At 32.5% G+C, this 25,870-nt stretch overlaps 4 protein-coding genes across 5 annotated transcripts in view; 1 reads left to right on the top strand and 3 right to left on the bottom strand.

Annotated features, from left to right (window-relative positions):
* The window catches only part of dpa (disc proliferation abnormal), a 142,827-nt gene that overhangs the window by 72,572 nt on the left and 44,385 nt on the right, over window positions 1–25,870 (top strand). The window lies entirely within an intron of this gene.
* Window positions 22–8,259, bottom strand: LOC145322839 (uncharacterized). Of its 2 annotated transcripts, XM_080165159.1 has the most exons (14): window positions 8,181–8,259; window positions 7,310–8,085; window positions 6,765–6,825; window positions 6,305–6,366; window positions 5,549–5,625; window positions 4,979–5,159; window positions 4,666–4,717; window positions 4,251–4,407; window positions 3,585–3,692; window positions 3,256–3,388; window positions 2,699–2,829; window positions 1,896–1,965; window positions 1,153–1,223; window positions 22–929 (listed from the first exon to the last, which is right to left on the bottom strand). In XM_080165159.1, the coding sequence occupies exons 2-14, from the start codon at window positions 7,416–7,418 to the stop codon at window positions 177–179; spliced, it is 1,965 nt and encodes a 654-aa protein (XP_080021285.1). In that variant the 5' UTR covers window positions 7,419–8,085; window positions 8,181–8,259; the 3' UTR covers window positions 22–176. The 2 variants fall into 2 exon arrangements, with proteins under 2 accessions (XP_080021285.1, XP_080021284.1); XM_080165158.1 differs by having other exon boundaries at window positions 7,310–8,251.
* LOC145322843 (protein GDAP2 homolog) lies at window positions 13,064–19,608 on the bottom strand. The gene is made up of 7 exons (XM_080165164.1): window positions 18,895–19,608; window positions 18,083–18,339; window positions 15,882–15,966; window positions 15,574–15,674; window positions 15,268–15,325; window positions 14,831–14,945; window positions 13,064–14,557 (listed from the first exon to the last, which is right to left on the bottom strand). The coding sequence occupies exons 2-7, from the start codon at window positions 18,254–18,256 to the stop codon at window positions 14,383–14,385; spliced, it is 708 nt and encodes a 235-aa protein (XP_080021290.1). The 5' UTR covers window positions 18,257–18,339; window positions 18,895–19,608; the 3' UTR covers window positions 13,064–14,382.
* Window positions 18,993–25,162, bottom strand: Taz (tafazzin, phospholipid-lysophospholipid transacylase). The gene is made up of 3 exons (XM_080165163.1): window positions 24,970–25,162; window positions 24,124–24,210; window positions 18,993–23,717 (listed from the first exon to the last, which is right to left on the bottom strand). Exons 1-3 carry the CDS (start codon window positions 25,055–25,057, stop codon window positions 22,870–22,872), a joined length of 1,023 nt encoding a protein of 340 aa, XP_080021289.1. The 5' UTR covers window positions 25,058–25,162; the 3' UTR covers window positions 18,993–22,869.

Below are 25,870 nucleotides of genomic sequence, written 5' to 3' on the forward strand. Positions count from 1 at the left end.
TAGTTAAAAAGTTTTTAAAAAACTGAAGATACATTACAAGAATTTATGTTACATTAGTACCACATTTTGAACGCTTTCTTATAAGCAAATCCTCTAGTTGGATCTTTTCTATAAAAAGACCGAACAATGAACCTTGTAGTGTACATATGACTGATGAGTGTTAATGGACTTTAAAACTATTTGTTTTTTCCTCTACCTCTTCCCCTCTTTGACTTGGCAGTTCTTTTCGTTGCACTTTTCTCCTCAGTTGTAGTTGATTCTTCACCTTCGTCAGCAACGTCTTTGCAATCTTCGGCATCTTTGTCAACTTCTTTTGGATCTTCGTCTACTGTTTCGACATCTGTGGTAACTTCTTCAGATTCATTGTCAACTTCTTTAGTCTCTTTGTCTACTGTTTGGGCATCTTCGGTAACTTCTTCGGCTTTATTGCCATCCTTTTCATCTACCTCATTATCTTTACCAACTTCTTTGCTGTCACTTTGTTCCAGCTGTTTCAACTCCTCAACTAGAAATGATCCATTTGAATCAAGACTGGTATTCACAGCATCACCATTTTTGTCCATTTGATTTACTAAAGCATCAAAAGAGTCTTCCTCCTCTAGAACTTTACAATTATCAACATTTTCAGTGGCATTTTCTTCATTTATTTTGTCTTTTTTGGCCGTTGATAATTTCTTGATCTTGTGTGTATAGTCTTCAGTAGTATTATCATTTGTTTTGTCATCAACAGATTTTGAGTTATCATCTTTGGAGCCAACACCATTTTTCTTGTCATCAATGGTGTCATTTTTACTATCTTTTATTTCATCCTCTACTGTTACAGTGTCATTTGTAATCACTTCATTGCTGTTTTCATCATCTGATAAGTCAACCATTTCGATATTATCTTCCTCCAAAGTATAATTGTCTACTTCTTTCCCGGTTTCACCCTAGGAGCATAGAGGATTAGATTAGGTCAAGCAGTAAATAAAGATTTTTATAAATAAAAAAAACCAAGTTATTTCAAGTTGTCATCTTCAATAAAGTCTAGTGCAAACAAAGGAAGATTAAATTAAGTTGTAAACAACTAAAAATATTTTGTTATTGCCACGCAAGTTCACAGAAAACCACCACTATATTGACTTTAAGAGTAGCTTAGCTACTAAAAAATACCATTTCTGTTTGACTAGTAGTTGCCATCCTGAGATTCCACGCTTTGTATCCAAATTCTTCATTATATTTTCCTTAATACAATAAATAAGATCGGTTAACTTTCTATTTCAAATTCTAGCAAAAGGGGAATGTAAAGAGTTTAGGAGCAATTAGTGGATTTTTTATATAAAAATTATAAATTGGCGGATTTTTTTACATGAAAATTAAAAACTGTTGGGATTTCTTACATACAAAATTAAACATAATTGCCTAAATTAACACAACGATCTCACGACAGTTACAAATACAGTGAAATCTATTGAACAATATTTTTAAAATGAAAATTAATACCTAATTGGTGGTTTACATGAAAATTAATAATTGGCGGATTTTTTACATGAAAATTAAAAACTGTTGGGATTTCTTACATACAAAATTAAACATAATTGCCTGAATTAACACAACGAACTCACGACAGTTACAAATACAGCGAAATCTATTGACCAATATTTTTAAAATGAAAATTAATAGGTACCTAATTTGTGGATTTTTACATGAAAATTAATAATTGGCGGATTTTTTACATGAAAATTAAAAACTGTTGGGATTTCTTACATACAAATTAAACATAATTGCCTAAATTAACACAACGAACTCACAGCAGTTACAAATACAGTGAAATCTATTGAAAAATATGGAACAATTTGACCACTTGTTAACTTTTTAACTGCTGCGCTATTAATATTAAGATAAAATGTAATTACCTCTGAAAATATATAGATTCATCATATATCCATATCTGTTCTTAAAATCTTCGGTTCCCTTTTCACCAATCTAAAATTACATATCAATAGTCTAATATTTACCTATATTCTTTCGCATATATCTATTCGTATTAAGCGTCAAAGTTTAACAAGTGACAAAAATTTTATCCGAAACAAACGATTCAATCTTAATTATAATGCGTCATTTATTCATATGTAAGGGAGGGGGAGTTCTGACACCTTTTCGTAAACAGTGATTATAGGCTTTGTCTTTGGACTGAGAGGAAAGGTTATTAGGGATAAAATCATTCTTATATGATGAATTTCCCCCCAGATTTAAGATTTTTTGGATAAGCCTCCAGGTTCCGGAGCTCCAGGCCTCCAGGTTGTCTCTCTACAGGTAAAAATAAAATAAAAAATTTTTTTTTTAAGAGTTAGATGTCAGCTTTTGAGACAAAATATGTATGTTTTTTCTTCAAATATGTGAATAACAATCAAAAAGAAGTATATTTTGTTTTATAAGTTAACTTCTAACTCTTCAAGAAAAATATCTTACTTTAATTTTTACCTGTACAGAGACCACCTGGAGGCCTGAAGCTCCGGAACCTGGAGGCCTATCCAAAAAATCTTAAATCTGGAGGAAATTCATCATATGAGAATGATTTTATCCATAAAAACCTATCCTCTCAGTCCAAAGACAAAGCCTATAATCACTGTTTACGCAAAAGTGTCAGAACTCTCTCCCCCCCCCCCTTAGTTAGACAAATATGTTCCTTCTTAATTTTTAAACATAATAACTGTACCTTGCGGGCTTGCCGTATTGCAGAAAATTGCTGATCTTGCAAGATTTTGTCCGTGTCCATGCTGTGCTTAAAAGCGGCCAGGATTAGCTCACTGTCCTCCTTCTTACCCCATTTAGAGGTTAGCGTTGCTCCTAAAAGTATAAAAAGTTATAAACAATTTTAAAAAGCTAGAAATAACTGATAAATAAAAGGCTATCAAATCTAACCAATTTAAGATAAACTTAAAAAAATGTAACTTCCTATTTCTAGATTTTCACTTTAAATAAATGTTAAATATTAACATTTTTTCAAAAGCGATGTTGGCATATTCCATGAAAAAGCCTCGTTATCCACTACCCCCCCCCCCCTACCCCCAACCTCTTTGAAAAAATTGACAATAAGGGATTGTTAGTTTTAGTTTGTTAGTTTATTACTGTAGATTAGATCCCCCGCAAAAAATACCCCCTATCTTATTTACTATATAATCTAAAATAAGGGGGGGGGGGGTGGACAATGCTCGATTTGCACCTAAAGGAAAAGCACTTGGAAGTTACTCTAAAGTCTTCTTCATTGTTTACCTGGAGGTAAAAGTATTCTCCAGCAGTCAGGATGCCTCCAGGACAACTTCATAGATCCCTCACACCGTACAGATCTCACTCCAAAGTCTTGGATTATCTTTCTTTGACCAGATGTCATGTATAATTTTCCAAACTAAATATATTAAACAAATTAAGATAGAAAGAGAAGGGGAACATGAAAAATAGAGAAAAAAAACTTGGGGAAAAAGGATTTTTTTTATACCAATGCATTTTTAGATTTATAAGACAATTTAAAGGTAGAATAAAATAAATCTAAGAAAATTTTAATATGATATTAAAAACTTAATACCTAGTAATAATACACATACCTTAATGGTAGCTGTGTCGGATACTGGTTTATTATCTTTGTTATGACAATATCCATTGGCAACTTCATACAGTAGAAACAGTAAATCCATCACAGATGTTTCATCTTTCTACAAAGCAAAAAAGAATGATTGCATAAAGAAATTATGGATGGACAAACGGACAAAGTGAGCTATAGAGCATGAGGTCAGAAAAAGTAAATTGTTTATAGGATGCTTTTTTGGTAAAGGTTATCTTCATCCAAATATATCAGCAATCTATTTCAAGTATAAGTCGAGAAAATCACATTTCTCCCATAGCGTTACGAACGGACTAAAGGACAAACGAAGTAAAGTGTAGAGTGGCTTTGCTACGAAGAATAGTTAATAAGGCAGGTAGAGATATTTCCTTTGCTCCAACTTTTTACGGCAATAATCACTCTGGTACTCAGTTTTATAAACAAGTTCTTTTGAACACTTTGGGTACTTTGATTAAATCTTTATTGGAACTTTAAACCAATAATTTTGAATAAACGAAGGGGCAATTTTGTTCATCATAATTGACATGGTCTTATCTCTTGACTGTCCTCAAATTGTGAATTGCAGAGCTACTTTTTGGGATAATTCTTGTTTGAATGCGAACGTAGCCTTTATTAATTTTAATATTTAAACTAAAGAAATTATACGTACCTCTGTTTTTGTCTTCTCCAAAAGCTCCTGCAATGAGAATAATTTGAGCGATGTCTGATTGGAAATAATTTGGATGTATGCCAGGAACAAATTTTTCAATTCAGCGTCAGAAAAATTACTCAAAACCGCCTTTTCCCGCTGTTTCTGCTCGGAAAATCTACAAATATCAATTAAATAATAATTAAATTACTAAAAAAAATTTTACCACTAAGGTAGGTAAATCCAACAACGCTTTAAGGAGGTAATAACCCCCCAAAAAAACTCAGAAAACCATCCAAAAGTTTGAAAAGAACAAAATTCTATTGCGCCCCCCCCCCCCTCTAACAAAGTAATACTAAAAGCTTGGACGTCCTTGTGGAGAAAATTTAATAAATAACGAATTATTATTATTATTTTGTTCTATTTATCTATTGACCTTGATTCGTAGTTAAACACAATTTGTTCTGCTCCCTTTGTACTATTAACATCTAAAAAAAAACTTTGTAAAATGTAACAATACAACAACAGTAATATAGACAGAAAAATATCATTTATTGGCTTAAAAACTTTATTAGATTTTGATTGGTATTTTTAAACTTTCACGGATTTTCTACTGATTATCTTAATTTACATAAAAAGGGGTGGGGTAATTTAGTTTAGGGGTGTACACTAATTTATTGTTTATTGTCTCATCCCTTAAGATCTGTGAATGTTTCAGTAAATATTATTTTTTTTTAAAGATAAAATACCTGATAATACTATTGGAGTTTTGTTTTGTTTTATTGGCACAGGTGTCTCTTCATTTCCAAACGTTATTAGTTTTCTTTTGCTTGGGGCTTTGATTTCTGTTTGTGCTTGTTCACTTGAAATTTTAATCTCTCCATTGTTTGTTAAAGGTGCTGATTTCATAAATGGAGCTGTCATGACCAACTAATTAAATTAAGTGAATTTTAGAAAAGATCGGTTGGTAGGTACTAATATAAATATATATTTTTTAAATATCCATTAAGTACCTGCAGCTTACAAGTATACTTTTAGTCGAATATTCAAGTAAAAACTATAGGTATGGTAGGTATAAAATGTTGAATTTATAATACATTTTAAAAGTATTAAAAGAATTTAATTTTTACTAAAACTGCTTAGGTATTAATAATGGCTTGGCCATGATTTGGAGTGCTAAACAAATAACTAATAGTATACGTCAATAATAATACCTAGATGTTAAATATATCAATCATTGCCGTCTTATGGTAGTATCTTTTCCATGTACACGAAAACCCAATAATCAAAAATATAAATAGAAGAAATAAAATATTTACCTTGCTGAGAATATAAGAGAATTTATCTTCTTTACAAAATTGAAGTGACTTTTGAAGAACTAGTTTATGCTCAGATTCTAAAGTAAATATCTTGAAAAAAGCTAGATAATAAAGTGCATGATTGCGAGGCCATATTTCCTAGAGATTACCCCCTCTTCGATTGCACGTAATTTGTCTGGAAGTTACAAGTTGTGCATGATAATGAGTTGCGCCTGTTTTGATTCATGGCACTCACCCCTGCCATGACTATTTATATCGTGCATCTGACAAAGCAGTAGTAGGAACCAATTTTTTTACAACTTATAGTTATGACGCAGTGTTCGACTAAAGGGGTAGTTTCACGAAATGCATTTGAACTTAATTTAGTAAACCGCATATTTTTTCCTGATTAATTCGTTAAACTACATTTATATGGCATATATTTGAAAGAATTTAAATTTTCTACCACGTAGTTTTTAAAATATCAAGACTTGAAAATCATCTATTTAAATTGCATATATCACCAAAAGACAATTTTCAAGTCTTGATATTTTCAAAACTACGTGGTAGAAAATTGAAATTTTTTCAAATATATGCCATATAAATATAGTTTAACCCATTAACTAGCAAAAAATACCTATGCGGTTCACTAAATTAAGTTCAAATGCATTTCGTGAAACTACCCCTTTCGAACCCATCAATTAGTACTACCCGAAAAGTAGAGGATGACATACACCGACAAATTGTGCCACCGTCGCGGGTTAAATTAAGACTTACCTAAATGGTTGACTATTTGTTTCCTTCCATCACACGTAAATTGACATCGCATGCAGATATAACTAAAATAAATAATATCATATCAGAAAGTCTCAATGAAATACTAAATATGACCTTTCTTGTAGGTAAATTGCTAGTTGTAAGCAAATAAAGTTTTAACATTTAAACAGTCATCATGTACTAGGTTGCATAAACGAATCGATTGGATCCTATTTAATAGGTAGCTATGCTGTTAACAACAGGGGTGTACTAAAAATGGAGGGGGAAGGGGGGGACAAAATGAAGAAATATACAGTCCTGAAAACATTTCTTCCCCCTCATAGGGGGAAAAAACTAGGGGGAGGGAGAGTAATGAAATATTTTACAGCAAGGGATAAAAATGAATTTTGTGCAGAATATACACCCCTGGCTAACAATGTAGAATTATTATACACCCCCTGGTTAACAGTGCAATATTTACCTAAAGTTTCCAAATTCTTGTTTCTTGATTCTTCTGACTAGATTGTGAATATTTCTTGTAACCTTATCATATCAATATAATAAGCAAAATATAGGGATCTTAAGGGACAAGGCAATTCCTGTACATCTCCATTTAAAATTAATGATTGAAAAATATACTTTTAGTTAGGACCAATTATTAAAGTTTTAGTATTAAAAAGTACCCAAAGTTTTGAACCAACGAATGAGAGAATGTTATTTTATAGTCAAAATCTCGCTAACCACTGTACAGATTGTGTTTTTCATCCCGTGAAATCTTTAAGTTGGCCTCTATATGGTTTTAAGCTATGCCAATTTCTTAAAATTTGCTTGGGATGGTTTTTTATTCTATTTTTGTGTTCCCTCTTCCACTTACAAATAAAAAGCCCTTGGATGCTAGGTGACTGCAAAGTCACTAAATATTAGTAAATGATGCCTTTTCGAGAGTTCAATTTATTTATGTATGTAATGGCTTTTTGCAGCTTTATTAAAAACTCAATAATACAAAAATGCTTAATTATATAAATTCCTGAGCTTGTTGTTTCTGATCTAGACCAGCCTCCGCCAATCCTTCATCTATCGGCTTCTGGATGACCGTTCCCGGTCCTTTGCCCGGTCGAGCGGCGTGACCGACCATTTTAAACTTATCTAAACATCAATTTAACAGTTAACATCTATGTCTGTTTGATTATATATATATAATATCTACTCTACTATAAAACTACATATGCAGGATGGTTCTTAATTCTATAAAGCTCACAATGGTTTTTATTATCTACTACTGCAGTTAGGTACACCGATGCATTACTCTGTTTTGGGAGAGCTAATAATATACTTATGTTATGCTTAAGTCTTGGTTTAAGAAGTGTATTTGTAGACGTATTGTGTGTGTGTGTCTAAGTGATTTAACTCATTACAAAAATTCTTGAAAAAAAGTAAGTAATGAAGAATCAAAATAGCTTTCCCAGAACGGAGAAATCCATTTGTGTACATAACTGTTACAAATTTGGGTTTACAAACGATATAATTCAACTGATATAGGCATTTTCTCGACGAAGACGCCTGGCGGTTAGTTAAGGTACTAATGTCTACAATGGGAGTTTAATAAATTTTTTTATCATTGAAATATTTGAAATAAATATTAAAATTAACTTTCCAGATTATTTATGTAATAAAATCTTTTATCTAAGCTGTTGAAACCTTAGAAGTTAATCATTCTTTTTTTCTATTAATAACTTAATTTGCAACGAAGATTAAATTTGAGAATAATAGGTATTATAAACATAATTCTTACAAAATTTGAGCTACAAAGCAAAATCTAAAATAGCCTATAACTATTAGTTGATGAAGAACAGAATTTTAAAGGATTTTTAAAGTTAAGTTTCAATGATTTTTTTACCATAGGCATATTTGAGATAAAGCCAAAGCGTACAGATAATTTTGGGTCACAAGTTTACATTATTTTTTACAAATAAGGGGGGGGGGGAAGTTTGTACACTTATAGGAAATGAAATTCAGTACCAAAGTTTGGGAGGGTCGTATGGGCTTGTTTTTAAAGTTATCAACCTAATTCTTTTTGTAGGCTCTCTTATATGACTTGATAAACACGTATTTCTTTGAAAATTGAATTTCGGTACTTTCCTTCTAGGGGCTTGTGGAGCAAAAGACCCCCCAAAACACTAAAAATATGAGTTCTGACCTTATTTTTAAAGATATCGACCTAATTTTTTCTTTATAATACGTTTTTAACATACCCGAATCAACGAACCATTACAGATTTCATTTTGGGACTTTCCTTTTAGGGGCTTGTGGAGCAAGAGACCCCCAAAACACAAAAATATGAGTACTGGGCTTATTTTTGAAGATATCGACCTGATTTTTTTTTATAATACTTTTTTAACATAACCGAATTAACGAACCATTACAGATTTCATTTTGGGACTTTCCTTCTAGGGGCTTGTGGAGCAAGAGACCCCAAAAACACAAAAATATGAGTACTGGGCTTATTTTTGAAGATATCAACCTGCTTTTTTTACATAAAAATAATATTTAAACATAACCGAATCTACGAACCATTACAGATTTCATTTTAGGACTTTCCTTCTAGGGGCTTGTGGAGCAAGAGACCCCTAAAAATCATAAAAATATGAGTTGTGGGCTTCTCTTTTAAGATATCAACCTTATTTTTTTATATAAAAATACTATTTTAACATAACCGAATCTACGAACCATTACAGATTTCATTTTGGGACTTACCTTCTACGGGCTTGTGGAGCAAAAGACCCCAAAAACACTAAAAATATGAGTTCTGAGCTTATTTTTAAATATATCAACCTGATTTTTTTATATAAAAATACTATTTTAACATAACCGAATTAAGAAAACATTACAGATTTCATTTTGGGACTTTCCTTCTAGGGTCTAGTAGAGCAAAGATTCCAAAACCACTAAAAATATGAGTTCTGAGCTTATTTTTAAAGATATCAACATGATCTTTTTAAAATAATACTTTTTTAACATAACCGAACTAAGAAACCATTAAGGATTTCATTTTGGGACTTTCCTTCTAGGGGCTTATGGAGCAAAAGACCCCCAAAACACTAAAAATATGAGTTCTGAGCTTATTTTTTAAGATAACCTGAGAACTCAATTTATTTTGTTTTGGAGGTGTTATACCCTACTTTCCCCTAAAAGGAAAGTGCCAAAATGAAATTATTAGTGGCTACCTAGTTCAAACATGTGAAAAAAGTTTTCATGAAAAAAATCAGCTCAATATCTCTAAAAATATTTTTTGGGGGTCTTTTGCCCCACTAGCTTCTAGAAGGAAAGTCCCCAAATGAAATCTGTAATGGTTTCTTAGTTCGGTTATGTTAAAACAAGTGTTCCTAAAAAAATCAGGTTGATATATTTAAAAATAAGGTCAGAACTCATATTTTTAGTGTTTTTGGGGTCTTTTGCTCCACAAGCCCGTAGAAGGAAAGTCCCAAAATGAAATCTGTAATGGTTCGTAGATTCGGTTATGTTAAAATAGTATTTTTATATAAAAAAAATCAGGTTGATATATTTAAAAATAAGCTCAGAACTCATATTTTTAGTGTTTTTGGGGTCTTTTGCTCCACAAGCCCGTAGAAGGTAAGTCCCAAAATGAAATCTGTAATGGTTCGTAGATTTGGTTATGTTAAAATAGTATTTTTTTTATTATATAAAAAAATAAGGTTGATATCTTAAAAGAGAAGCCCACAACTCATATTTTTATGATTTTTAGGGGTCTCTTGCTCCACAAGCCCCTAAAAGGAAAGTCCCAAAATGAAATCTGTAATGGTTCGTAGATTCAGTTATGTTTAAATATTATTTTCATATAAAAAAAAAAGCAGGTTGATATCTTCAAAAATAAGCCCAGTACTCATATTTTTGTGTTTTGGGGGTCTCTTGCTCCAAAAGCCCCTAAGAGGAAAGTCCCAAAATGAAATCTGTAATGGTTCGTTAATTCGGTTAAGTTAAAAAAGTATTATAAAAAAAATTAGGTCGATATCTTCAAAAATAAGCCCAGTACTCATATTTTTGTGTTTTGGGGGTCTCTTGCTCCACAAGCCCCTAGAAGGAAAGTCCCAAAATGAAATCTGTAATGGTTCGTTGATTCGGGTATGTTAAAAACGTATTAGAAAGAAAAAATTAGGTCGATATCTTTAAAAATAAGGTCAGAACTCATATTTTTAGTGTTTTGGGGGGTCTTTTGCTCCACAAGCCCCTAGAAGGAAAGTACCGAAATTCAATTTTCAAAGAAATACGTGTATATCAAGTCATATAAGAGAGCCTACAAAAAGAATTAGGTTGATAACTTTAAAAACAAGCCCATACGACCCTCCCAAACTTTGGTACTGAATTTCATTTCCTATAAGTGTACAAACTTCCCCCCCCCCCCCCTTACAACGATAAAACCAACAAAAATGTACATTGTGTGCAAAACTAATAAAAATTGGCAAATTGGAAATATACAGTAATACGGAATCAAGTTATATTTTTGTGAAGATGAATGTTTGTTATACAGGGGGCGTCTCTTAAATGTCAAAAAATCCTTGAAAATTTTCAAACTAAATGTTCTAAAAAAGCATTTACAACAATATATGGGTTTTCAATCCAATTTTAAAGCAAATTTCCTAAGCTTTCCAAAATGTTATTAAGATTATTCTTATTTCAAATAATTATTGTTTTATAAAGCTACAAAATCTTAGGACAATTTATGTTACGCCCCCCTGTATATGTTAAAATGCATTGTAAATTTTCATTAAGTTGCTAAATTTGATATGGCTTCTTGTTGTGGTGCAAAACTGAGAGAATATAATACAATTACACAAGCAGCACATGCATATAACATTAATTAATAATATAATATTCTAATTTACAGGGTCCTTATAATAAAAATCGATTAGTTTTGAATTTCTAATCTATTTTTTTGTTATCAATCCAAAAATAGGAAAGGTTAGTTCTATATGTTTCAGGGAAGCCTTAAACAGGCAAGAAAATATTGCTAGCAAATTGTAAACAGGGAAGAAATGAATAAAAAGTAGGACCCAGTAAAATTAAATATCCAACCATAAGTATTAGTGATGAGAATCCGGATCCGGAATCCGAATCCGGAATCCGAAATCCGCCAAATTTTCGGCCAATTTTGGAATCCGTATCCGGAATCAGTTTTTTATAGCGGATTCCGGATTCTAAATTGGTAGGCTAAAATTACCGTCTTGAGTTTTTTCTTACAACTCCCTCTTTTTGAAGGCAAAGATCACCCCCCCCCCCCCCACCACACCACCTTCCCCCCACCCCCCCCCCCCCCCATTTTAATAATTCCTAATGTGATGTAAATGTTTTAGTTATGCAGGAAGTCAACACTTTAAACAAATCAAGGCTTCAACCAAGTAACATAGTGATAAATTAACGAAAAAAGCTATCCCTCTGTGACGGACGGCCTTTTAAAATACTGCTAGAATCCGGAATCCGCCAAAAATAAGAATCCGGAATCCGCAAGAATCCGTTACTTTTTTTTGACGGATTCCTTCAGAATCCGGAATCCGAATCCGGCCCAAAAATTCGACGGATTCCCATCCCTAATAAGTATTACACAACAGGATTTAATTCATTTCGCTACAAAAATAATGATTCTAGGTATCCAATAAAAAAAGAATTTTGAGTGTTTTGATTTAACTTTGAAAATTTTGAATTATATTTGAACTTTACTTAATTTTTAATACTTTTCTTTCTCTAAAAATGCATATAAATGAAATAAAGCTTCTAAATGCTTTAATATCACTAACAATTAAAATCTATTAGGGTTAAATCATATAACAATATTATAATTTTTAAGCATATATTACCTTATACAAAATTTTGTTTGGATGTCTCATTAGGCATTTTAAATGTTTTTATGAAAATATATATTATCTTTGTTGAAGAAAGTTTTTGTAAGAAAGTGATTAAAGAGATAGTTTCATGAAGGGTATTTAAAGATTTCATGCACCTATTCACATTAAGCTCATTAAGTTATGAGAAAAAATCAAATCAATATTTTGGGCCATGGAAAGAAAACGAAGTAGTGGGTTTCTTCGTATTTTCACAATAGCTTAATAGATAGGTTAGGTTAGGTAAATGTTAATTTTGCCCAGCAAGGTTAGAGCCCCCTGCAGAGGCTAGAAATAGGAGAAAAGCTACTGTGAAAATACGATGAAACCCACTACTTCATTTTTTCCATGATCCAATGTTTTTAGTAAAATACAAAAAGTTGTAAAAAAACGTGTTAAATACTATTTATGATACTATCTTTTTTTATGAGAAGAAAAGTTTAAAAACTCGGATTTTTTTTTGTATGAAAGAATATGATAATGAGACATCCATGTTTATTAACTACATTAGTTTACTCTGCATATTATTCACAAATGAGTTTTATATCACTGTTATAATATCAACTAGGGAAACAAAATTATCACCTTCCTCTAATAATCAAAATAAACTTTTTAGCGTTTTCCCTCAATGTTACTTGTTGAGCATGAGAACCACCCCCCTCCCCACTTGTTTTTATTACTTAAGGTTAGGTTAGGTAAAATTATAAACCCACCAAGGTAGAGGCAAGGAAGGTTTATGCCCCCTTCCACCACCCCCCAACCCCAATTATTAGGCATAGCCCCTCCCCCCATTTTTTTCAATTCATTTAGGAAATTGAGGGGGGGGTGGAGGTCCTAAACTCGAAAGACACATTAAGGAAAATTGCCTATCAAGTTTTTTTTCTTAACACAAAACAACTAGATCCATTTTTGGAATTATAAATTTTCAGTATCACATATAAGAAACTAGCGGCTTCGCCCCTAGCATCTAGCGGCTTTGCCCCAAGAGGTTTGATCAATCCGATTTTTCGTATTTTAGATTTAAAAGAAAAGAAAAAATACCTACCTGTAAAAATTTTTTTGGGGGGAATTTTTTTTTTTTTTTTTGGGGGGGGGGGTATTTTTCATTTATTGGGTGGTTAGGGGTGTCCCGCCCCCAAAAATAGTTATAAACCTTCCCGGGACCTATGAGAAACTACCCTATAAAGGAGAACCCGATCGGTTCAGCGGTTAGCGAGATCCTTCGCTACAAACAAACATACAGACATCGTTCTACTTTGTATTATAGATTATTCTACCTAAAATATTTAATTTAAAAATTTTGACACACTTATAAAATTGTTTATGAGGAAAGTGACAATTTTTAAAATTATAAAAATACTTTATAGAAGTTTAGAAATGTAAATTTTATAACGTCAATCTAGGGGGGACTAAATATCGTCAAATGCTATTTTGAGATCTAACAATCTTTTAACAAACTTTTTAAATCTATACAATTTTCTAGGTATAATAAAGAAATAAATCTAAAATTGGCAGGGAAAACATACAAAATTCCAACATTTTTTTCAATAAAAATTAAAAACAAGTATAAAGGGCTAGGGAATCTACCATAATAACAAGATTCCTATTTATTCGTAGATTTATCATATATATCTTTTTTTAAAGGTCATTTATAAATGTTCAAATAGAAAATAAGTATACAATACATATAAATTATTACGTATCAAGTATGTTTAACATTTAATAACTTTTTAAGTGTGTTTTTCATTTGTTAATCTCTTGATATTTTAAGATTACTTGAAGGAAGAATAGTTTTTTAATAAATCTCTCAGAAAAATAAATTATTTTATTTTAAAGGCATAGACGTCCAAGGGCGGGGGTTAAGGGGTGATTACCCCCTAAAACTTTGAAACCCATTATTTTACACCCCTAAAAAAACTTGGACGTCCTTGTTTAAAGGCCTGCTCAAATTCCAAATTAAAAAAAGTTAGATGTATATCTGTTAGTCCTATGTTTAATTTTTTTATGGAAGCTATGTATTAACTAATGGCAAGTTTTATGCTATTTTTGGAGGTATTTGGATAAGAAAACAGAAAACACTCCTTTTTCTTAGTTTTGCTGTGAAATTACTTATTTTCTGAAGATTTTTAGTAAACCACTTTTCCCTTCAATGAAAATTCAATTTACATTTTTCAAGACATACTATACAATCAGCTGATTAATTTATTAAGGCTGATAGAAACGAAGTCCATGTAGGGACATGTCATACTCCTGTATGAACATGGGGATGTCGAACTGAGTTGACTTGATGTGGGCGTCGAGCTCGGTGACCGCGTACACGTTGTGGATCTTCTGCTTGATGGCAGGCGCCATGAACGTGGTGAACCACCAGCTTGTCAACCTGACATCAAATAAAAATTAGTTTTTGTCAAGAAGGGAGGGGACATTGGACTGATGCCCACAGTTTTAAAGACACGTTCACTCATTTGTTGGCTTACAAACTTTGGGTACATTTACTAAATCATGATTGGTTGGTAAACTAGCAGTTTTTTAATTTTTTGTATAATTTACAGAAATTAAGGGCTTATTTTGTTTATAATCATTGGGATGGATATCAAATTATCGTCTATTTTCTTATCCCTTAAGATCAAATTGAATAAATTGAAACTCTTACCTAGTCCACATAGAAGGATGCACAATGTAGAACGCCTTCAAATTCTTCTTGTAGTGGTAGGGAAGCTTCATATAGATGTCCTTGATGTTCCAATAGCTTATGTAGTTCTCAGCACCTTAATTACATAAACATGAATATATACAGTATCATTTAACAAAACCACACAAGAATGAAGGCGATAAGAAAAAAATTCGGTGGATCTTTGCCTTGTAAAATCTACAGATTTTTTATGAATAAAGTTCATAACTCATAACCCTTATATAAAAGTACCACGATGTTTGTTTGTATGTTTTTGTATGTGTAATTTTGTATCTAATTCTAGCTAACCGCTGAACCCACATGGCTTTTACCCCACTATATTTAGACCTATGCAAATCCCCTCTCCCACACACAATGGATCAATTCAATTCAATTATAAAATGTTTAAAAGACCATACCTGTCCTTGTACAGAAGAAAACAACACTATAGTCACTATCAGAGATTGGTTCCAGTACCTATGATAAACAAATCAAAAGTTCAATATTTTTGTTTCAATTCTTGGAAAAGATCTTCCAATGACTTTGAAAAAATCTTTGAAATTTAAATGCTACAACAATATTTGATGATTAAGTTAGCAAGTCAAAACCATTTTTTTGTAAGCTTTACATAGGTTACGGGTTGGTTTTAGGCTACGATTTTTTAAAATAAATGTCTTAGGTCAATCCATTAAAAATTCATATATTAAAAGAAAACAAGATAGTACCCTAATCAAGTAGAGCAGAGCCTTCTCCATCTCTACTGAGCCTGGCTTGAACCATTTCCCAATAAACACAATCACGGGTCGGCCCTGCTTATCCACTCCAGCCTGTTTCCAACAGATTTACATTCATTAATGAGATTCAAAGTAAACAATAAAATGATTGAAAAATTGATTCAGTTCAAAAATGTTCAATACTTAAACTTCATTACTTTACCCCACAATTTTAACAAAGTCCCCGAAGGCCAGGATTAAAGCACATAATAAAACTATTTGAATATTGGCATTTATTTGATATAAATATGTAAATCTTTCCTGATATAAAGATCCTGTTTTCTCAAATTCTGTTAGATCCTCTTCCATAGCTTTATCACGTAGGCTTGACCACACTTGCTCATCCTAAATTGAAAATATTAAATTTTTTTATTTGTCGGCAGTATAGGGTTATTAAGACTTTCACATGAAAGGTCTGAAGGTAAAGATAATTTTGTTTATTCGTATTGGGTAAGTATATTAAGGGGGGGGGGGTTTGTACACTGATAGGAAATGAAAATTCAGTATCAAATTTTGCCCTGGACGTTTTGGCTTGTTTTTATAGTTATCAACCTAATTCTTTTTGTAAACTCTCTTATATGATTGGATCTACCCATAAAACTTTAAAAATTGAATTTTGGGACTTTCCTTCGAGGGGCTTGTGGGGCAAAAGACCCCCCCCCCAAACACTAAAATTTTAAGTACTGAACTTATTTTTAAAGATATCGAGCTGATTTTTTTATTGGAAATTATTTTCACATAACTGAATTAAGTAGTAACTGCAGATTTCATGTACGCACTATCCTTCTAGGGGCTTTAGGAGGAAAACAACCCCCCTAAATACAAAATTTATAAGTTTTTAGCTTAAAAGCCCCTAGAAGTAATGTGCAAAAATGTAATATGAGGTGGCTAATCAACTCATTTATGTAATAAAAGGTTCCATTTAAAAAATAATCTCGATATCTTAAAAAATAAGCTCATAAATTAAAATTCTAGTGTTTGGGGGGGGGGGAGTCTTTTGCCCCACTAGCCCCTCGAAGGAAAGTCCCAAAATTCAGTTTTCAAAGTTTTATGGGTAGATCCAAACATATAAGAGAGTTTACAAAAAGAATTTGGTTGATATCTATAAAAACAAGCCCAAACGTCCAGGGCAAAATTTGATACTGAATTTTCATTTCCTATCAGTGTACAAACTCCCCCCCCCCTTAACGTCGACTTTACCTTTCAAACTTAATTTATGTTTTGCATAAATGTAAACCTTTTGATTTCATGGCCTTTGTTTGAACCTTTTAACACAGGCCAAGACATATTGACTGTTAATAAAATATTATGACAAAAAGACCAGTTGTGAAAAGTTGAAAATTTAAATAAAAACCAGACTTAAACATTAGTGTTTCAAATTTCTTTCCGTTTTACTTTCAAAGAAATCAATAATACACAACTAAGTAATAGATATATAAGGAAAAAAAATCAAAAGCAGAAAAATTGTTTTAAGGTGTTCATGTGCTATAGGGGGGGTGGGGGGGGGCCCCGGGGGGGGGGGGGGGGGGTTGAAATATGTCAATTGATAAATGCCACCGGAATGTCATATTGCCACAAAAGTAAAATAGTGTGAAATTTGGAACTCTGAGAAATAGAGACTTTTAATTTAAACAACAAAAATCCTCTTAGATATTACTCTATGATATAAACAAAACAAGGAAATATTTTTTTGTCCCATCATCCATTGTCAACACAAGACGAGGGAAAAACAGAGGGGAATATCACCCAATCAATGGAGTTGGTCAAGATTTAGATGTAAAAAATAGAGGATTTTTCTTTTGCAAAAGAGGAATTTTTCTATTTTACCTACTTTTTTTATTAATACAGAAAAGCATAAAGTATGATAAGATATTAACTTTTTTTACACGTAAAAAAAGGACATTTGAATTAACTAGGTACTTGTTTATAAATGACGTAAAAGTTATTTGGCATAAATAATTTTCCACAAATAAAAATTGCAGATACCTTTTAAACAGGACTATTGTAAAATGATGCAGAATACAATGTATTTGTATAAACGGCCATTGGAAACTATTTTGTAAGCATAAAACATCAATGCTGAAAGTCTATTGCATAGGTAAAAAATTGTAAATTCTGGCTATAAATGACGCAAAATTGAAATTCGATAAAGTCTCTTCGGGAAATGCGTAGCTCTTCTGAAATGCACACTTTCCTTTGCAAAATTGTGTCTAGTTGTCATTATATCAAATACTAGCGGCTGCAACCCTAACTTCTAGGAGAGGAAGGTCGAATAGACGTACAGACAGACAAACGGACAGGAGAAAAGACACTAGTTATAGAGTACATCCCTTTCACTCTTTGTGTGACCTAAAGACAAAAAAAACAAACTTTTTGGAGACCACTGTTTTGGAGGTCCCATGGGCCATCCAAATGACGAGAAAGCTTAATGGCTCTTTTCTGAGATAAACAATAGTCTTACCAGGTTAACATCCTCAATATTGATAATATTTGATCCCATAGTATCGACCAGTAGCTGACGTTCCTCACTGCAGGTATCTACCAGTAGCTGGCGCTCTTCACTGCAAGACGATTCCATTTTCCACGAGAAGCCATGTACATCATCCAGATTACGGGCTCTGCTTGTACTGTACATTTGTTGTTGTACGTGTCCTCCAGCAGCCAGTACAGCAGAGGAACCACAGCTGCTTCGCTCCCTGGCACAGTGACGGGACTTGTCTAACAATGATGGATCATAATATGGAAACATTTTATCGTTATTCTTTGCAAAACAATTATCTTTAGATTAATGGACAATAATTTCATGATTTATATAATATTGTAAAAACGTCATCAAAATGCAATTTTTAGTACAGTAACTACTCAATGATATTAAAAATCAAATAAAAAAGGATCATTTTAAAGACATTGTAATCTAAAGTAGGGAGTACTTAAATTTATTCTTAACAGAAACTAATAAAATGGTTTTAAAAATCTTTGAAGAATCCCCTTCCATCCCGTTTTATGTGATATAGGCCGATATAAATATTAATGCACAAAATAATACTTTAAATAACTAAGCACTTCACATATAAACTATCAAGGTGTCAAATGACTAAGTATGTTATTGTACTAATGCAAAAAATTGGACTATGATAAGCAGAGAGACTTTGAGCTCAGAAAATGATAGATAACAATTATACAAACATTTTATTTGCGGTTTAGTAAATATAATAACTTCAGTAGGTAGTTATATTTCATAAGTAAAGAAAATGTAAATAATAAAAAACTTACCTTTTGTGATGTTTTAATAGACAAGAACTTGTTATCATGGAGTTTATAATTCAAATCTTCAAGAATAACCCACTGCCAATGTGTTTAAATTATCTGAAAAAAATTAACAAAAAATAACAAGATAACAAAAACAATGACTAATAGTAACATACTATATTTGTCTTTATGCAATAAAGTGTGCTTTTTGTAAGCGTTTAGAGGTAGATATGGGGGACTGCCATTTACACATCCAGCAAAATTACAGTGGATGTGTTTTTGCCAGTGCATTGGATGTATTTATGACAAACTGAATTTTTACTGTAAAAATGACAGTAAAATCGATTCTCATGCCATAAATACATCCAACACTGGCAAAAAAAACATCCCATATTTTTATACTTATGTCAAAAATACATCTGACACTGGCATTTACACATCCATACTTTTTCAACTATACGTCATAAATACATCCAACACTGGCATTTATACATCCATAGAAATTTAACACAAAATAATAAGAAAACAACACACTTGTATATTATTTGACCTTGTCACAATTCTATATATTGGTCTACCAAAATCATCAACCAAAAAGTCAGACGTATCCCCACTTCCATATTGATTGTGGGGTCTTGGAGGTCCTGTCCCTTGAATCCCTGTACTGAATCCTGGTAGCATTTCCATTATACTTCTTTCCAGAAAAAAATAGCCTCTGGCTCTGCCATATTAAAACAATGAACTAACAATAAATATCTAAATTATAATATTATATAGCAATAATTTGACCATCTGCGCAAATGTATTGATGTTTTGTAGGGAGCATCTTGAGAAAAAGGGAAGTAAATATGGGCAGAGTAACTAAAATAGGGTAAAAAGTTTAAAACCTATACATACTGTACAAAATCTAATTAATTGTAAATAAATATTCATATAAATTAATCTAGATGTATATTTGCCAGTGTTGGATGTAATTATGACATATAATTGAAAAAGTATGGATGTGTAAATGCCAGTGTTAAATTTATTTATGACATATAATTGAAAAAGTATGGATGTGTAAATGCCAGTGTTAGATGTATTTAAGGCATGAGAAAAGGTAAGAAAACATCAACTGTAAATTTGCTGGATGTGTAAGTGCTATAGCCCCGTAGATATATAAAATCAAAGGGATAGTTCGTTGAAGGGTATTCTACGAATCAAACTACTTTAATCTATAATGTTCTTTTGACTGGACAAGAGGTACAGAGTCCTCCTTTTTTATTTGAACTATCCCTCCGATATTGAATGCTCTTTTGTAAACATAAAAATAACTGGTAAATAGACTAGATACTAGCACATTTTAAAAAAAGGGGGGAGGCGGATGTGCCACTTTTTGAAACCAAAAGTAAAACGTGCATGATCTCAGCCCATAAAAAAGTTACAGCTCTAAAATTCTGCACAGCACAATATGGAACTGTGAAGAAACGGCGGCGGAACCGCCGCTCCCGCCGAAAACCGCTGTTTCCCGCCGAATTTTTTTTTTGCCTTTTCTCGTCATAATAGACAATTTTCAATCATCTCAGATAAACTTTTTGGATCTACTGCAGTTCTTGGTAAAATATTGCTGGTAACGAATGCTTCCTGGTTCCTGGCAATATTACAAGATTCCTGGATCCAGCAGCACTGATATTCCCCTAAATCCTAGGTTCCTGTTAGCTGGCAATCTGCAAATTTTCCAGGTTACCAGCAATGAGAGAAGATTACTGGCTTACAGGAGTTTTTACCCCATACCCCTTATCACATTTTCCTAGGGGGTAATCAGCAATGATTAATAAGGGACAGTTGCTTCAATTATTTTATTAATAGAGGTGGGAGAAGGATATATGAGAGTTAGATTTTTACCTATAAATTTAACTGTTTCTATCTTAAAATCCACTTTCGCGCCAAAATTTAGGCGCGACTTTTTATTTTTATAATATATTGAAAAGTGGGGGAGATAACTTTGTAATTTTAATCGTATTAATAAATTAATTTATTTTTAAGTGAGGCTCTGAAATCAAACAGAAAAACCAACAAACTTGAACTCCTATAGAAAGCCAAAACTTAATACTAGCCCCTATAACCTAAACTAACCAAATTATAAAAAAAGTGCCGCGGCCAGGTTTCATTGTTTATTTTTTTTTGGGGGGGGGGGGGAGGATCAAAATTGAAAAAAAAATTCTAAGAGGATAACGCCAACAATTCTAGCCTAAATCAACAAAAAGAGTGGCGTAATTGTGACGTACAGACCATGAAACCATGTAAGTAATTAGATTATGGCGGGAGATTTTTTTCTATTCCCTCCCTTTTTTAGACTTTCAAATTGGCGCCAAAATTTTGTAACTATACCTTACAACCCATCCCTCTCAATACTGTACAGACAGCACGAGAGTTTTGAAATTCAATTAACGCCACCCCCTCCTCATTTGAGACTGTATAAACTTTATGGGAAAGTTTAACACTTTCGCGGCAAAATTTGAATGGCATCCTTTCTAACCACTGATTCTATTGAGTTCTTCATTTTAGAGAAGCTTTACAAGGTCCTATCAATTTAAAAACGGAGCCTCATGATGCTAGGGGCGCAACCGCTATAATCTACAATATAAAGTAGCGAAGGATTTTAATTTAAAACAAAATATTTAGTAAAAGTAATTTACAATTACATAACGAGTTTCATACTTATTTATAAGTAACAGGGTGTCCGTTTGTGTGTGTGTTTGACTGTCTTTATACACAGAGGGATCTTGCTAACCGATAAACTTAAAATTATAATATTTTTTTCTAGTTATCTTAGGAGGATTGTGGATGATACTCTCAAATAAACCAAATAGTTAAAAACCTTCCCAGGACCTATTAAAAGGACTCTCCACAGAAAAATCAACTTTGGATTTTTGAAAATCTAACCTGAAATTATTATTCTCTGTTCAATTTTAGGCATTTTTTGTTTTTGTGGCATCGCGATCGAAGCCCTTTGAAATTTTTTACCTCCTTTAAGTGAATCCTCCCGCCATTTAATTTGTGCTGCTTTAGTGATTTTTAGCTTCTATTTTTGCCGCCGTTGCCGCATTCATCGCCCTTCTCCGCCGCTACTCCGCTGTACATCGCTTTTTAATACATGCTCCCCTCTCCCTTGTTCAGAAATTAAATGGAGGCTGGGGGTGTTGTGTATAGCTACGTACGCAATGTATAGCGGAGTAGCGGCGGAGAAGGGCGATGAATGCGGCAACTGCGGCAAAAGATGGTTATATTTGGCGGAGGCGAACTCAAAATGGAGGCGGCAGGATTGTCCTGTCAAGGAAGAGGATAAATCGTAGAGCGGCCGGTTGCAATGGAGCAAATGTTCTTTAGCGGCGAACATATATTGAGTGGAGGAAAGTGTAGTATATATTGTTATAGCGGCAGTACAAATAGGCGGCGGACAAAATTTTCAAAGGGCTTCGATCGCGATGCCACAAAAACAAAAAATGCCTAAAATTGAACAGAGAATAATAGTTTCAGGTTAGATTTTCAAAAATCCAAAGTTGATTTTTCTGTGGAGAGTCCTTTTAACCTTAAAGTTTTTCCTGACTACTTTTATATTGCTACTTTACACCTTCGTAAACATTGTATTAATAATTGTTGATAAAAATCAGAAATAAGGAATTTTTATGATATTTGTCTCAGCCCCCCCCCCCCCTCTCTAATTCATTATTTACATTTCATCAATTTAAGGTTTTCAATTTAATGTAAATTATTGCAGAGCGGAGCAATATTTATAGCTTTTCCTAACTCCCTCAATTAGTACAGGAAATTAGGAAATTTTTTATGAGAAAAAAAGTTTATCTCAGATGATTGAGAACTGTCTAATTTGGCGAAAAAAATGCAAAAAAAAATCGGCGGTAGCGGCGGTTCTGCCTCCGTTTCTTCACAGTTCCATTTTGTTCTCCACAAAAGTTTCAAAAAGTGGCACATCCGCCTCCCCCCTTTGAGCCTTAAAAATTATGTTAATAGGTGAAAATAAACATCTTTATAATCATGCCATCTTTTGAGCCAATTAATAACATCATAATAGCGCAACATTCGCGCTTTTTTCTCCAGTTCCTCCATCGAAGATTGAATTTTCTTTGTAATAAATGCCCAGGATTCTTCTTCAGAGAAGTTATTATTTTCTGCGTCATGTTTGGTTTGTGCCAAGTCTATAGGTTGACCAATACATACAGTTACAAGATTGCCAGGGCGCATCAACATAGGCTGACCCTCAGCTGGATGGGATGGATTAGGCAGGACTCTATTCATGCCAATGTGAAAAACAGGTAAAAATACTGGAACATGTTTACATTCCTTCACCAGCCGTCCAACGCCCCACTTGTAAACTCCATCAAATCTTTGATCAGAAACTTTAGCCTCTGGAAATAAATTAACCCAAGATCCTTCGTCCAGACGTTCTATAAGGAAGTCAATTGCTGGCTGTTTAGGCGACCAACCACGGACAATAGGCACTGTTTTTCCCAAAGCCCAAAATTTACTAAAAATAAAGTTGGTATAAATAACCTCAGAAGCTGAAGTGGTCCATCGCATATTCTTATGGTCCGCAAGTTCAGCTGCGGTCAAAATTCCGCCCATCAAGCCAGGGTCGTCAAAGCATGAATTATGGTTAAATACTGTTAACAATGGTTTGTCGTGCGGACGGTCAAAGGCCTCCAACAAATGTTCTTTCCCATGAACCACAGTGGTGTTGAAACCTTTTAATATTAGCTTGCAGCCCATTCCAACTGTAAACATGGTAAACTTGGACAGCATAAGGTAAAGTTGAGATTTTAAGGATTGAGATTCAGGATGGTCCGCCCGTCTACAAAAGTAAATATTTTTAATTATCATAGGAAAAGATTTGACTGGAAGATGATGGTTTCGAGTCTTGTCTGCAACGCCATCCTAACTTTAGAATGCAAAACTTGTTTCTTTTTTTGTTCCTACTTTTTCATACCCTAACGCATAGTAAGAATAAAATTTAAGGTTAAAAAAGAAATACAAAATATTGTCATTTATCTTTAGAATAGAACGTTGGATATATAAAAAATCTGTCATCTACCCCCAAGAACCCTTCCTTTACAGATGTAAATGAATTTTGTATCTCCTAATCATCATAGTACTGAGTAGGATCATAGTCTGAGTCAAATATTATGCAATTGAAAGGTTTGTTTCATTTAATATAATTTGAATTGGACGATTGCGTATATGATAAAATATACACAGGCCTGTAATATTGCACAGTGGCATGCGGATATAAGCTAAGGGCATCCGTTATTGTTTCTTTTCCATCCCTCCACACTTTTGTTCGACCTATTTTATTGACCGCATTGAACATGATTTAAGAATTATTTCAGTCTTACTCTTTCCCCAATTAAAAGGTTAATGGAATAAATTATTAAGAAACTTTTAAAAAAAAAAAAGGGATAAATCCATGAAGAGAATTAAGATTTGAAAAAAATATATATTTCTTTATTGCCGTGGTAGATAATTTAAACTCTTTCAAATATATATATATATATATATATATATATATATATATGTCATATAGATGTTTAAACGGATCAATCATGGAAAGAAAACAAAGTTTCGTGTTTCATCGCATTTTCACAGTAGCTTTTCTCCTATTTCTAGCCCCTGCAGGGCAATCACTAACACTTACCTAACCTAAAATAACATTTTAATAACTACTGTGAAAATGCAACGAAACCCGCAACTTCGTTTTCTTTCCATCTACAGCCTTATAGGACATATATTTGAAAGAGTTTAAATTATCTACCACGTAGTCTTAAAAATATCAAGTATTGAAAATCATATTTTTTGGATATATGCAACATAAATGGCTGTACTGTTTTCACAGAAACATCATGATGACTATTTTTAGAGTGGTGCCTAATTGATTGCTATTAATTGCATAAATACAAAATCTAAGAAGTTAGATGGTATTCTTGTATCTTGTGCTTGCAGTCAAACTTGTTGAATGCACTTCATGCAACTATCCCTTTAAAAATACTCTTAATGTAACTATCCCTTATAAACGAATAATATGACAATAATGCGCTCAATCCTTGCCTATGGCACAGTTAGGAATATATTTAGAGGGTTTGATTGGAGCTTGGTCTGGATGCTTTTCTGATAATTCTTTCAAGAACTTTTCCATTGTTATATTATTTATTTATTATACATTTGGCAAAATATGTTTTAGTTCATAACTATCTAATTAGTCTGAAACATCGAAAACTTTTGTTTCCATGCAAAACCTAAAGATATTTGATCAATTTAACCTTGAGACTTTCCGCCAGTTTTTCACATACTAAATAAACTTTTTATTAACAGGTATATATAAGAATTTTTTATAAACGATTTTTTTCTCACTGCATGGTATCATAAATTAAATAACAAGTAACAGTCGGTTCACCTTATAAATATAAAATCAAGGTTTAAATACATAGGTATATTCTTTCACTAGAATCACTTTAAAGAACGAAAAATTTGCAATGCAAAAAAATTCGCAATATTTGCAAAATATGTATACCTACATAAGATTCTTGCGAGAGAAATTTAGACATTTATGTCACTCATATGACCGAATGTAAACAAATAAATGAAAGAAAGAAAGGCTTCGTCTTAGATTAATAATTAAATTATGAATAGAATTTTCTCCAGACTTTTCTTCCTCTTTTTAAAATATCAATTTAAAATATGCATTCGAAAAAAGAATTATTAAAATATTGTCTTTTAAAGTTATTATGATTTTCAAAGCCTTTTTATTTCTTATAAAACATATTATTTCTTATTAGGAGAAAAATTATTCATGTTTTTGAGGGGGAATTTTGTTTTAAAAGTTTTGACCCTTCAGCCACTGATTAGTGTACACTGAAATCAGGTGAACGGCATAGACAAATATTCATATATCGGGCATTTTCATTAAAATCAATACTTATAAATTGAAAATAAATTATTGGTTTTAAAA

The sequence above is a fragment of the Acartia tonsa genome, chromosome 6 (genome assembly GCF_053477335.1).
Source record: "Acartia tonsa isolate MP-2025a chromosome 6, ASM5347733v1, whole genome shotgun sequence".
Taxonomy (NCBI): Eukaryota; Metazoa; Arthropoda; class Copepoda; order Calanoida; family Acartiidae; genus Acartia; species Acartia tonsa.